The 14,672-nt window shown below is 43.6% G+C and overlaps 1 protein-coding gene across 1 annotated transcript in view; it reads right to left on the minus strand.

Annotated features, from left to right (window-relative positions):
• Positions 1-14,672, minus strand: part of cpa6 (carboxypeptidase A6) — a 33,525-nt gene that overhangs the window by 2,220 nt on the left and 16,633 nt on the right. The window contains exons 3-8 of the mRNA XM_077012885.1: positions 11,831-11,955; positions 10,477-10,591; positions 5,919-6,020; positions 5,735-5,839; positions 5,341-5,451; positions 5,082-5,172 (exon numbers count right to left, since the gene is read on the minus strand). Of these exons, the coding sequence (XP_076869000.1) occupies positions 5,082-5,172; positions 5,341-5,451; positions 5,735-5,839; positions 5,919-6,020; positions 10,477-10,591; positions 11,831-11,955 (649 nt within the window). The remainder of the gene's footprint in view (positions 1-5,081; positions 5,173-5,340; positions 5,452-5,734; positions 5,840-5,918; positions 6,021-10,476; positions 10,592-11,830; positions 11,956-14,672) is intronic.

Genomic DNA, 14,672 nt, shown 5'->3' on the forward strand with positions numbered 1-14,672 from the left:
TGATGCTGGGGCGGACAGGTCTTTGCTTTGACCACTGAAGATCCCACGAGAGTGAGCAGAAGCTGATCTGCTCTCTAAAGAACCTCTGTAATCACTCTTCTAATCATCACTGACTTAGCAGAATATCATCACCACCATCATCATCATCATCATTACATAATCCATTAATTCTCAGTTTATACTAATTATACAGATACAGCACCAGAGAGATTAATCTCCAAGCAGCAAAGGGAAGACAGTAACACCACACCCACACACACACACACACTACTAAGGTTTATATTTAATGGTATTTACGCATGTTGTAATCTCTGTGTGTATTACTATTGGCAGTGTAGTGCATTTAATATTCCTATCAGGACACTTTCCTCAATCAGCTCTTTCTGGTTTAGAAGGCACAACAGCTACTCACTGCTCACATGTTGCATTAAATGACTCATGTATTGCATTAAAAAACTCACATGTTAAATGACTCACATGTTGCATTAAACGACTCATATATTGCATTAAATCACTCACATGTCTCGTTAAACTAAGGCTGGGCGATTTATCAAAAATACATCGAAACCGGCAATCAGAATGTCTAACCAGCATAATTTTACCTATGTTGGTTATTTCGGTTTTTGGCTATTAATTATATCATAATTAATTACATATATAATTATTAATAATTATAACATATATACTTAATATACTTAATTTATCCATCCATTGTCCTCTGCTTATCCGGTCCGGGTCGTGGGGGTAGTAGCCTAAGCAAAGAGACCCAGGTTTCCCTCTCCCCATCCACCTCTTCCTAGCTCTTCTTGGGGGATACCGAGGCTTTCCTAGGTAAGCCAGCATGTCCTGGGTCTTCCCTGAGGTTTCCTCTCAGTTGGACATGCCCGGAGCACTTCACCAGGGAGGTGTCCAGGTAGCATCCTGATCAGATGCCTGAACCACCTCAACTGGCTCCTCTACTCCGAGTCTCTCCTGGATGACCGTACTCCGCACCTTATTTCTAAGCAGTGGGGAACCGTCAGGGCCCTCTACGCCCTCTCAGAGGGCCTAAAATATTCTTAAAACATTATATATATAATTATCCAATTTTATTTGATCTACTTACAGTTTTACAATCGACGTCTAAACAATTACAAAATATATAAGCAAATAAATTATTCAACCGTGTCTATTCAATCAGTGTTGGAAGGTGAGGGGTTAAGTGGAAGCCTGTGAGCCTGTGTCTCCCTCTATCAGGACTGTGATGCCCACTGTTCGTTTACAGAGGGCCTGGCAGTTATAATTCAGCGCAATACCAGTTTCAAATGACAGTAAAATTGACCAATCATATCTTCCCTCTTAGTGGGCGGGCTTAACTGTATGATAATTTCCGCCCGCTGTGGCGATGCTAGCTGTCGTTAGTGTACCGCCGCTAGCTAGTTTCGATTCGGAAAACTCGATGAGAAAACTCATTTGAGCTGCTTGTATTCATAATCTCATTCTTTCGGTCACTAGCCACAGCTTGTGACCATAGGTAAGAGTCAGAACGTAGATTGACCAGTAAATTGAGAGTTTTGCCTTTTGGCTCAGCTCTCTCTTCACCACAACCGTCCAGTACAATGTCCGCAACACTGCAATCGCTCATTCCATCTTTCCCTCACTCATGAACAAGAACCGGAGATACTTGAACTCCTCGACAGGTAAGGACTCACTCCCGACCCAGAGAGTGCACTCCACCCTGCACCATGCACCATGGTCTCAGTTTTAGAGGTGGTGATTGTCATCACAGCTGTCTCGCACTCGGCTGCAAACTGATCCAGAGAGAGCCGTAGGTCCTGGCCCGATGATGCCAACAGGATTATATCATCCGCAAAAAGGAGACGCGAAATCCTGAGACCATCAAACTGAACCTCTCTGCCACTTTGCTTGACCGAGAAATTCTGTCCATAAAAGTTATGATCAGAATCAGTGACAAAGGGCAGCCCTGATGGAGTCCAACTTAAACCGGGAACCCGTCTGACTTACTGCCGGCCATGCAAACCAAGCTCCTGCTCTGTTTCTACAGGGACTGGATAGCCAGTAGCAGTGGGCCCAGTACCCTATACTCCTGGAACACCCCCCAGGGGAATCCCAGAGGAACACGGTCAAATGCCTTCTCCGAATCCACAAAACACATGTGGACTGATTGACCGAACTCCCATGCACCCTCTAGGACCCACACAAGTGGGAAAAGCTGGTCCAGTGTTCCATGACCAGGACGAAACCCACATTGCTCCTCTTGTAACCATGATTTGACTATCGACCGGATTTTCTTCTCCTGTTCCCCTGCATAGACCTTACCGGGGAGGCAGAGGAGTGTGATACCCCGATAATTCTTTCTTACAAAGGGGAACCACCACCCCTTTCCAGTCCAGTGGCACTGCACCCGATGTACATGTGATGTTGCAAAGACTTGTCAGCCAGGACAGTCCCACAACATCCAAAGCTTTAAGGAACTCAGGGTGGATCTCATCCACCCCCGAAGTCTTGCCGCCAAGGAGTTTCACTACCCTGGTTACCTCAGCCCGAGTGATGGGCAAAACACCCTCCAGTTCTGCTTCCTCTGTGGATCTTTCTGACAGGTTCCTCTGCCAGATGTCCCCAACAAACACTCACGATACGTTTGGGTCTCCCAGGTTTGTCCGGCATCCTTGCCTGCCATCTGATCCAACTCACCACCAGGTGGTGATTGGTTGACAGCTCAGCTCCTCTCGTTACCCAAGTGTCCAAGACACAAGTCCAACAACACAACTACAAAGTCGATCATCGAAATGCGACCTAAGGTGTCTTGGTGCCATGTGCACTTAAGGACACCTCTGTGCTCAAACATGGTGTCCATTATGGACAGACTGTGATGACCACAGAAGTCCAATAACAGAACACCACTCGGGTTCAGATCGGAGAAGCCATTCCTCCCAATCATGCCCTTCCAGGTCCTACTGTTGTTGCCCACATGAGCATTAAAGTCCCCCAGCAGAACAATGGAATCCCCAAATGGGCAACTTCAAGAACTCCAAGAAGGCCTCCGCACTACTAATTGGCACATAAGCACAAATGACAGTCAGAGCCCGTTCCCCAACCCTGAAAGTACAGGGAAGCAACCCTCTTGTCTACTGTGAAAAACACCAACACACAGGCAGCGAGCCGGGGAGCTGTAATTAAGCCCACTCCTGCCCTCCACCTTTCATCATGGGCAACTCCAGAAAAGAACAGTCCAGCCCCTCTTGAGAGGATTGGTTCCAGAACCCAAACTGTGTGTCGAGGTGAGCCCAACTATATCTAGTTGGTATCTCTCAGCCTTGCACACCAGGTCAGGCTCCTTTCCAACCAGAGAGGTTATTTTTTTAGTGTCTGAGTGAGTGTGTGTTTGCTTGTATGCCCAGTGGTTGATGGTGCTCTGCCACTAGGGTCTGTCCTCTCTCCCCTTCCTGCACCCCATTCAGTCCTCCAGGAGGCTATGGCTTCCGGTAGAGAGTACGCTGTGCGCAATTGGATGCCGCTCCTCGTCGGTGTGTGTGTGATTGGTTGTCTGTGACTCGTACCTGTGTTAAATTGTAAAGTGCCTTGGGAATTTGGAAAGGCGCTATATAAATCGAACATTCATTCATTCATTCATTTCCATGTCCCAAGAGCCAGCTTCAGTAACTGAGGATGGGTACGCCAAGGCTCCTGCCTTCAGCCATCACCCAACCCACAATGCACCAGACCCCTAGTACTACCTCTCCCACAGGTGGTGGGCCCATCGGAGAGTGGACCCGTGTATCTCCCCATGGGTAGAGACTTGGCCACCAGGCACTCGCCAAAGAGCCTCTCCCCGGGCCTGGCTTCAGGGTGAGGCCCTGGTAACCCAGATCTGGGTGAGGTAGTCTGTGTCCTGCTATTTGTGAATTCCATAGGGGTTTTTATATATACTCAATAGGGGTGTGACGATACACTCAGCTCATGAGATGAGACGAGACATGATATTGGGTTCACGAGAACGAGATGAGACGAAATTTTAAGAACACTAATTATATGACTGGACAACAGACTTTTATTTACCTGAGTTACACATGCATTTTGAAATGTTTTATTATAATTCTTAACATGCATGATGTAAGCATGAACTTTTAATAAACTTCTTCCTCTACAAATTGAAATTAAAATAAAATTTCATAAAAGTTAAAATAAAATAAATAAAATTAAATATTTCTCCTTATTTCAATCGCAAACAATATTACAGTGAGTCCCCGCTTAATGACGGGGTTAGGGACTGAAAAGACCGTCGTTAAGCGTGACCCTAGATTTAGATACGCTAAATCGTAAATACAGTAAAGAAAAAAAAATGTTCTTGTGTGTACAGCGTGAGAAAGAGCGATCGTGTTGCTGAGATGGGCTGCGCTGCCTCAGATTATCGTACACAACACTCCACTGTGCTGCCACTGCTCCTCCACGCACAGTGCAAAATTTAAAAAAAGTTGGTCGTAACTCTGGTCTGTCATTAACCAGACCTTTATTTTCATACAATGTTTGCATATGGTCTGTGTCATATCAGCCACTCTCTTGCCATTTATCATTTCCACCGGGTACCCAAAATGCTGCCAAACAAACGATTTGAAAGTGGCGGGGGCATCTTCAATATTAATACCTGTATTTTCCGACGTCATTCTGGCTGCTTGCTGGATCACAAATCCCACGAGACAGATTTTTTACGCGACGAGAAATCTTGCTGAGTTACATCTCGCGAGATCTCGTTACACCCCTAATACTTAATATAAATATATATTAATGCTTTGCCTAATATGTACATAAAAATATTCTACTGCACATGTAGTCCGTGACTCCGCCCCGTCCATTCAGTGACGGAAGCAACCTTTTGTAAATTTTATAATCACAACAATATGAATATATCCCAGCTTTAATAGTTGAACACTTGTCAGTGAACTATAAGGACAAAATACACAGCAATAAAACAAAATCTTTCATTAACTGTAATCGAGGTAAAATGTTCATATCGCCCAGCCCTAAAATAAACGATTCACATGTTACGTTAAACAACTCATGTGTTGTGTTAATTGACTCACCACACCACTTTACTTTCCAATTTCGGTTGGTGTCAACTCCGCGGCAGTGATACTTTGCATTTTTTGATCGTGTTTTCCGCCAAAACCGATCCTCAAGAAAAAAAAAACATTGCATTAAAAACAGGAACATTCCTCAGAAGATGTAAAGAATTCAGACAGTATGAAGATGATATATTTCTACTATAAAACATGCTTATTGTACAGTGAAACTGGCCACCAGTAGGTGCAGGTACGTGAGGGGTGACTAGCGGACAGGTACCGATTTCCAGCTGTAGTGATATCCATCCACATTGAATACAGGCATGATGTAGAAGTTCAGTTGATTCATCACACGTCTCATGATGGAATCGTGTTGATAGGAATCCAGGGCCTGTGTTCACATGCGAACATGAGGAAAAGGCTCACGTGACCCAGATAAAGGTTCACAATCTAGATAGATAGGGTCTTTTGGTGAGGGCTGGGTCTTTTTGTTGTGGCTGCAGTCTTGTGGTATGGGCAGGGCCTTGTGGTGTGGGCGGGGTCTAGCTGAGCTTTGCCCTTCTTGTGTTCCTGGTTCACAGGGGTGGGCTCTGTTTCCTTCTGCTGACTCTCAGATAAGATGCAAGAGAGGCGATGAAGGGAACCGTGTGAGTTTAGACATATTATCTACATACTTCTTTCACAAACCACTGGCAGAATGCGGGGCTGATCCACTCCCGAGCATGGGCTCCACAGTCCATCCACACAGCCTTCCTGTAGAACCGCGATCTTTTTCCTAACTAACAGGAGAGGACAGTGGTGAGGCCAGATGAAGCCCCGATTAAATCGTCAGCACTGCTTCTGGCCTCTCTCCCTTACCTGAAGCACGTACAGGGGCCGCCCCTCGTAAGAACGTCCAATAGAAAACATATTCACCAGATGTGGGTGGGTCCGGTTCATTTCAAACATCCAACTCTGAATCTGTAAACAAAAACAGAACAGGTGGTGTTCTGTATTGATGTGTAGTGTCCACACTTCCAGTGGTCCTAGAGGGTCCACAGCTGGGACCATCATCACTGTTCTGTTAGTCTCTGTGTTCCTCTAACACAGTGGTTCTCAAACTTTTTAGACAAAGTACCACCAACTGTCAAACGAAAAACCTCCACGTACCACCTACTACCCCCCCCCAAAAAAAAAAAAAAGAAAAAGCTGTTTGGCAAGTTTAAGTTGTTGACGGGGGGGGGGGGGTGAATGTAAATTGTTACCGGGAGGATGTAAAATGGACACGAATTAAGTATTATATCACGATGGTTGGCGCCAGAGCGAACTAGTAACTCATTGAATCATAGATGTGGATCAGAGGTAAATAAACTTAGATTTTTTTTTTGTCGACGTGAGAAATCGGATGTGTGGCGTGTGAAAACGGTCAAATGCGTGTGTCTCACGCATTTGGCAACCCTGCTCATTACACACATATGTTATAATGTCAGGGTTGCCAACTCTCACGCATTGAGCGTGAGACACACGCCATCCACCGGCAATATAACACTGAATCTGTGTCCATTTTACGTTCGGCACCCCCCCCCCCCCACCCCCCGCTCAACAAAATACACTCGCCACCGGCTCCAGGTTAAAATCTCACTCCAAGCGAACGTCAAAAGTTGGCAACCCTGTAATGTAGTTCTCCTGTAGTTCGTGTTGGTAGTGGTTGGTTTACAGCACAAAAAGTCTTCGTGCGACATGCCCTCATACTCATATCGCACGTAAACGAGCAAGTTGGCTAAATCTGCGACATCTATGGATTCATCTAACTGCAGTGAGAAGCATTTACTCATTTTAATTCTCTCGGTCAATGTTTGTCTGACGTTGTCCACCATTTCATCAATTCTGCGAGTGACCGTGTCGTTTGAAAGATGAACCAGGTCGAACTGTTTAGCGACATTTTCTCCGCACATAATACGAGTAATCCCTTTTAGTTTCTGAATTTCAGGACTTGTCATAATTCTGTTTTAATAAAAAAAATGTGTTGTGTAAAAAAAAAAAAAACCTCAAAGCATCTTTTATTTTCCGAGTTCATCTGGCGTACCACCGCGGGGTGCTCTGCGTACCACCAGTGGTACGCGTACCACAGTTTGAGAACCACTGCTCTAACATGTTTCACTCTACTGGTCTCTAGATCTGCAGTTACCTCATTGTATTAAGATTGCTGCTAATAGGCGCTTGCTGTTTAAGTCAGTTGAAACCTTCAACAGTATAAATGAGCTGCTGTCATGATAAGAATGCTTAAATATTATGGTTCTCAAAATGTGTTAGTATGCATTCTTTAAAAAGCTTTTATTCTTCAGCACGTACAGTTGAACTGGGAGAGTGTGATTTCTGCCTGTGAGAGGATGATCATGAGTATGGAAAGGGAGTGTGATGAGGGGGTGTGTTCCCATGGAGAGGGCGTGTCCCCATGGAGGGGGAGTGTGATGAGGGGGTGTGTCCCCATGGAGGGGGAGTGTGATGAGAAGGCGTGTCCCTATGGAGGGGGAGTGTGATGAGGGGTTGTATCCCCCTGGAGGGGGCGTGTGATGATGGGGTAACAGCACTCAGATGACAGCCCTGCGATCAGGCTGGCACATGCATAGAAACACGGCTGCTGGAGAAACAGCCCTGGAGGGATTTGCTCAGCAGATCCGCTCCGAGCTGAGTGCGGTGAAGACACACACTCTCATATGCTAATACACACACACTCATATACACTCACATTCAAACATTTCGTACGTCCCGTACGACTGTTTCCGACGGATGAAAGCACACTGGCGTCCCGCTGTTCGACTACTGTTTCTCCCCACGTCTTGCGTTTATCTTGCTGTTCTGTTTATAAATATTAACAAAAACTGCCACTCTGAACACGTCCATCTGAGTTTTACTTCTCCAGACAACTTCACTGTTATATCGGATCAGTATATTGTAATTGTACCCGACCCTGGATTCCTGTCTCTCCATGCCAGCCCAGTGAACACTGAACTTCGCTACCGCACCCTGGATTTTCCGCTCTCACTCGGCCCAATGTTCTGCTCCTATGTCGGCGCAGTGAGTGACTGAACACGGCTGCACCTGGATCCACTACACCCTGGATCTTCCGCTCCTCATCGCCTTTCCCCGGATTCCCTGCTCTCCAAGCTGACCCAGTTAGCGAGCGGTGAGTGACTAAACACTGCTGGCTCACCCTCCACCCTCCGTTATTCCGGCCGGATCATTCAGTGACTGAGCCCAGCTGTGGTTCCATCTTCTACCTCCTTGAATGCCGTCTTTTCCTTTTTTCCTGTATTATTCTATGCTGCCCCTATCTGAGTGCCCTGCATTGTTAATTATGGACTTAACAATGCTGCATTTAACCATGTTGTCACTGCTGTCATGTGATCCTATCTTCCCTAGTTATTTTTGCATCCAATTTGGCTAACTCCTACTGTTTATTCAAATCTGCCTCTGTGACGGCCTGTAAAGCTTGGCATACTATCTCACCATCGATATGTTGATCGGGGCCCGAGACACCATCGTAACAGGTCTGCCCACTACTCTCCTGGGACTAACATATGCTCATTTTGGACTACCTCTCATCCATTACAAAAAGCGACGTGTCGTACTGTTAACTGGTGTAACTTGCGTTCTTTCCCTTTCACTAATCCTAGTACTGTTTTTGCATTACTCAATGTTCATTACAACAATGCAATGGTGCTCCGGGAATCTACACTAGACAATCTTGACAATCTAGTATTGATCTTCTTGTCATAACCGAAACCTGGCAACAAGCCAGCGATCAGATCAGCTTCAGATGCTACAAAACTCTGCTGCTCGGCTACTCACTTACACCACGCACCCGTGACCTCATCACACTGGTTCAGCAACTTCACTGGCTCCCCGTCAAAGTCCGGATCCAATTCAAGATACTTCTACTTACCTTTAAGGCCCTAAAAAATCTTGCACCTTCTTATTTGTCCACACTTCTTCTTCCCCACAAACCATCTCGTACACTCACGTCTACTCCCTCCCAACTGGGATCAAACTATATTCTTCACTTTTCATATTTAAATCTAATCTCAAAACTCACCTCGTCTCTCTGGCCTCTGGCCTTTCTTCTGCCTGACCTACTCCACTACCCACTGTAGATGTTTACAGGTGATATTGTTGCCTCATTGATGTCTATTATAACTATTGAGCATCTGCTCTCTGTGTATTGTGTGTACTATGTACTGATGGTTGTAAGCGTCTTTGGGTTTTAGAAAAGAGCTATGTAAAAATAAGATATTATTATTAAACACACACATTCAAACACACACACACGTGTGCATGCACACAGCTTGAAGCAGTTGGGTGTTTAGAGATGTCTTTCTGCTGCTCTGTCTTTTTTCTTCTTCATTGAGCAGTGAGACTGAAGGAAGACATGGGTGTCCCTCAGTGATGTCAGTAACACGTTACTTAGTAACGCGTTACTCTAATCTTACCACTTTTTTCGGTAACGAGTAATATAACGCGTTACTATTTCCAGTCCAGTAATCAGATTAAAGTTACTTATCCACGTAACTGTGCGTTACTATTTTTATTTTCCCTAGTAATATATATATATTTTTGCTTTCTTCTTGGCTCAGTTCTACTTTTGCGTCTGACCGTAGCGCTCGACTCCGCACGCTGCGCGCGACCCTGTGAGAGCGCGAGCACGTTTTACAAGTCATTCTGTGCAGTGTCCTCCCGTAACGATATGTGGTAGTATAAAGAAACATCCCTCAAAAACAGGGGAAGGAACATTTACCTGACCAAGTTTAATGTTGCTTTGTGTTTCACGATTGAAAAGTGCTGGAATTTTGACTAACGTAGCCTACTTTAAAATGCTTGAAATTGTAATGGTATTTCGTTTCACAACAAATAGCTGTCCGACTGAACAGTTCGCTTGTATTACGTTTACAAATAAATTTACAAATAATACCGCGCAGTTACGCAAACGTAATGTCAGGAGATACTGTAGCAACAGACACTTGGCCACTCAAGGTGTCTTAGCTCTTTAAGTGACACTGGGGGGGCGGCGCCTGCGCTCGCCAGGGTTGCGTTATCAATAAAGTTTCCCTCCTCGGGATTTTTGGATTAAGCAGTTTCTGCCTCGGTTACCGAACCTGCTTCAATACATTGTTAAAAATGCACTTCCAATAAAGTGAGTATTGGAAAAATACATTTTGCTGCTGAATGTAACTACTAAAGTAACTTGTAATCTAACGTAGTTACTTTTAAAATCAAGTAATCGGTAACGTAACTAAGTTACTTTTAAAAGGAGTAATCAGTAATCAGTAATCGGATTACTTTTTCAAGGTAACTATGCCATCACTGGTGTCCCTGTGATAAATACAGCCCAACTATGTCCACCAGTCAGTGCACCAGTCAGATCCATCGCTCCACCCACCTCTCCCAGCGGATGGTACACCTCATAATCGTACCATGATTCCGATCTGCGCTTTCTGGAAGACCGGTACCCTGTCTGTTTCTCCATCTCCTCCTGCAGGTTGGAAATAATCACCCTGTAGAGTACAGCAAAGTTTAGCTCAAAGCATTCATTCGCACACTGCTACCCACGCCCCCATGCGCTGCACTGTGCTAACGCGGTCCTGGTTATGTGCCCCTCACATGAGTGCTGTCAGAGCAAACGCAGCACCAGCTGCTGAGCTCTGCTTCCGGCACAATGGGTCAGGACTGACTAAATAGAGTGCCTGATGAAACGAGTGCTGGATAAATAGAGTGCTGGATAAGCAGAGTGCTGGATAAACTGCATGCTGGATAAATAGAGTGCTGGATAAATAGAGTGCTGGATAAACAGAGTGCTGGATTAACAGAGTGTTTGGTGAACAGAGTGCTGGATAAACAGAGTGTTTGGTAAACAGAGTGTTTGGTAAACAGAGTGCTGGATAAACAGTGCTGGATAAATAGAGTGCTGGATAAAAAGAGTATTTGGTAAACGTATTTGGTATTGATGAAACGAGTGCTGGATAAATAGAGTGCTGGATAAGCAGAGTGCTGGATAAACTGCATGCTGGATAAATAGAGTGCTGGATAAATAGAGTGCTGGATAAACAGAGTGCTGGATTAACAGAGTGTTTGGTGAACAGAGTGCTGGATAAACAGAGTGTTTGGTAAACAGAGTGCTGGATAAACAGAGTGCTAGATAAATAAGAGTGCTGGATAAACATTGGCATTTACCAACTAAATACATACAAATCTCTGAGCCACAAACATGTCTGAAATGGCACTCTCATATAGGACACAGCACAGCTCCAGAATGAAATGAAAACCAGATTGACAGCTGACAGCCTTGACAGCACTCCCATATTCCCCCAAGTCATAAATAAACTAGAGCCTAAATTAACGAAGGCAGTTTACACCACCATACAAGAAGCGGACTGCCTTTTGGCCCATATGTAAAATAGGAAGATATCTTCCACACACTAATGGACAAAAACATCAAATATGAACTTAGATGTTGATTAATATTAAGCAGAATTAAATTGTACATAACTATGGTAAATATGTCATATATCAGTTTTGATAAAGGACTGATAGAGGAGTGACGAGAATGACAGGAGTGTCAGGGGTGATAGAAGATAGAGGAGTGACATGGGGTGATATAGAAGTGACAGAGGAGTGCAAGATGAGTGACAGAGGAGTGACTGAGGAGTGACAGGAGTGCAGAAGTGATAGAGGAGTGGTAGAGGAGTGAGAGAAGGAGCCAGCACAAAGAGGGAGGAGGAAGAGGAGGCTCTCACTGGTGGTGGATGAAGGCCTGTCGGAGGAGGGTTTTAATGTTTCCCGTCTGGCTTTGTCTCACATGGACGTCCACCGAGCTGCCCTCACAGATCAGGGAAGAACTGCTCGGCTGCCAGAAGTCGACCTGTAGTCAGCCGGCCAGAAATAAAGCAATAAAGATTCTGCTCAGTTACTTAGTCTGTGTATGTATCCTTGACTGGATGTGTGCATTACATTAGAAAAAAAATTCTGTGAAGTTTAATTTTTAGCACAGCTAGAACATAAAGAGGATCATATGTAAGAAAACAACATGTAGAATTAGTAGTCATTGTAGATACAGATACAGAATAAACATAAAAATAGATTTCATTCTTCTGAGTGTGTGTAAGTGTGTGTGTGTGTGTGTGTGTGTGTGTGTGTGTGTGTGTGTGGAAACACTGCTAATGAACCTCAAAACCATAGGAGATGCTCCAGCACAGCCTGTCGTAGTGCCTGAAGATGAACTACGGGTTTTCAGAATCAGTATCTTCTCTCCCCCTTCCAGCCTGCTGGCTTTGGTCACTAGAACTTTCCCATTAAACCAGGTCCTCAGACATCAGCACATAACCATATTACCCTGATTCTAAACCATGAGATTTTAAATGGTGTTGTTGCCAGGTGCTAGTTTCTGCTGAAGTAGCTATACTTACAGTCATGTTAGATAACTACACTTACAGTCAGATATCTATACTTATTCACATTACACATCCATACTTACAGTCATCATAGATACTTCATTATATTAGATGTATATATACTTTCAGTCATATTAGATAGCTATACTTACTGTCATATTAAATATCTATAATTACAGTCATATTAGATATCTATACTTACAGTCATATTAGATAGCTATACTTCATCATATTAGATATATACAGTATATTACATTTACATTTACAGCATTTAGCAGACGCTCTTATCCAGAGTGACTTACAAAGTGCTTTGCATCTGATCACAATATCTAATATACTTGCAGTCCTATTAGATAGCTAGACTTACAGTCATATTATATATCTATACTTACGGTCCTATTAGATAACTATACTTACAGTCATATTAGATAATTATACTTACAGTCATATTAGATATCTATTCTTCATCATATTAGATATATATATACTTAGTCATATTAGATATCTATACTTCACCATATTAGATATATATATACTTACAGTCATATTAGATAGCTATACTTCATCATATTAGACATCTGTACTTACAGTCATATTAAATATCTATACTTACAGTCATATTAGAGTGTGGTATTCTTGCTGCTATTGGAGCACTGAAACCACCAAAATCAAAGAATCCAGAAATATGCCCCTATGTAATCTGAACTAACAAGCCCATCATGTTGGGAGATACGTTCTGTTTTTAGTTAAGATCTCCAGTCAACTCTACCGCGACACCAACACAACACCATGGCTGTTCTAAACAGGTGAAATGTATCAACACCGACACCAACTCCTTACTACACATTACTTTTCGCCTAGAACAACAAGACATGTTTAATTTAAATAACTAATGCCAGTCTAATTAGCACCGTACTGTATGTTTTCCGTCATTAGTCCTAGTTGTTTATACTTTTTTTGTTGTATATGCACTTCCAGTGTACGTCTCCTTTTCCCTTCCCCTCTCTTTTTCTCTTTCTACACTCACCCAGCGATTTGTTCACCCACTTTCAAGACTGCAATGTATTGTATGCACACACACACGCACATGCAGGCAGGTAGGCAAAACAGACACACACGTAGACATATAGCACATTCTCACACTAACACACAGGAGATACACACACATGACCGATTCATGCAGGCACAGACACATAGGCATGTAGCGCAGACACATACACGAAACATTCAACACAGGCATACTACACAGAAGTGCAACACACACACCTTTAGCAACCGTCCAACACTCAAACAAGTAGTTTTAACATTAGTTCACTGAAGTTCGTCACATGGAATGTACGTGGAACTGGTTCGAGGGAAAAGAGATTGAAAATTTTTAATCGGCTAAACGACTTACAAGCAGATATTGTCTTTCTACAGGAAACACATATGTCTAAAACACCTACATACACACTGACCTCTCCTCAGTTCCCACACTTGTACTCAGCCTGTTACAACTCAAAACAAAGGGGGGTGGCCATATTAATTAATAAAAGGATAAGCTTTTCCATTAGCAACAATATAACTGATCCAGATGGTAGATACATAATACTCAACCTATCCATTCTAAATATGCGTTTATGTTTTGCTAACATATATGGGCCGAATGTTGACGACCCCTCCTTTTTCCACAATATTTTCACTGCACTCTCTGATCACTCTGACACCAAACTAATAATAGGAGGAGACTTCAACTTGGTACTTGATCCAGATATCGACAGGCTCAGTACAGCAGTGAGTCAAAGCAACTGGCAGTCTATAGACACCCTAAAACAATATATGAACGATTTTGGGCTCTCTGATGCGTGGCGTTCACAACACCCCACTCTCCGGGACTACTCTTTCTTTTCGGCAGTACACCACTCACATTCTCGTTTAGACAACTTCTTAGTTAGCAATTCCATTATGACAGATGTCACAGACACTTGTATTCACCCTATCACTATCAGTGACCATGCACCGGTCTCTCTCTCTTTGACACAGAAAAGAACCACACCAGCAACGAGGAACTGGAGATTAAATACATCATTACTTAAGGAACAAGATTTCATTAATTACTTCAAAAAAGAATGGGCAACATATTTAGAATATAACGATCTACCAGGTACCTCTCCGTGTGTTCTTTGGGAAGCAGGGAAGGCAGTAATGC

Source organism: Brachyhypopomus gauderio, chromosome 7 (genome assembly GCF_052324685.1).
Source record: "Brachyhypopomus gauderio isolate BG-103 chromosome 7, BGAUD_0.2, whole genome shotgun sequence".
NCBI classification, from domain to species: domain Eukaryota; kingdom Metazoa; phylum Chordata; class Actinopteri; order Gymnotiformes; family Hypopomidae; genus Brachyhypopomus; species Brachyhypopomus gauderio.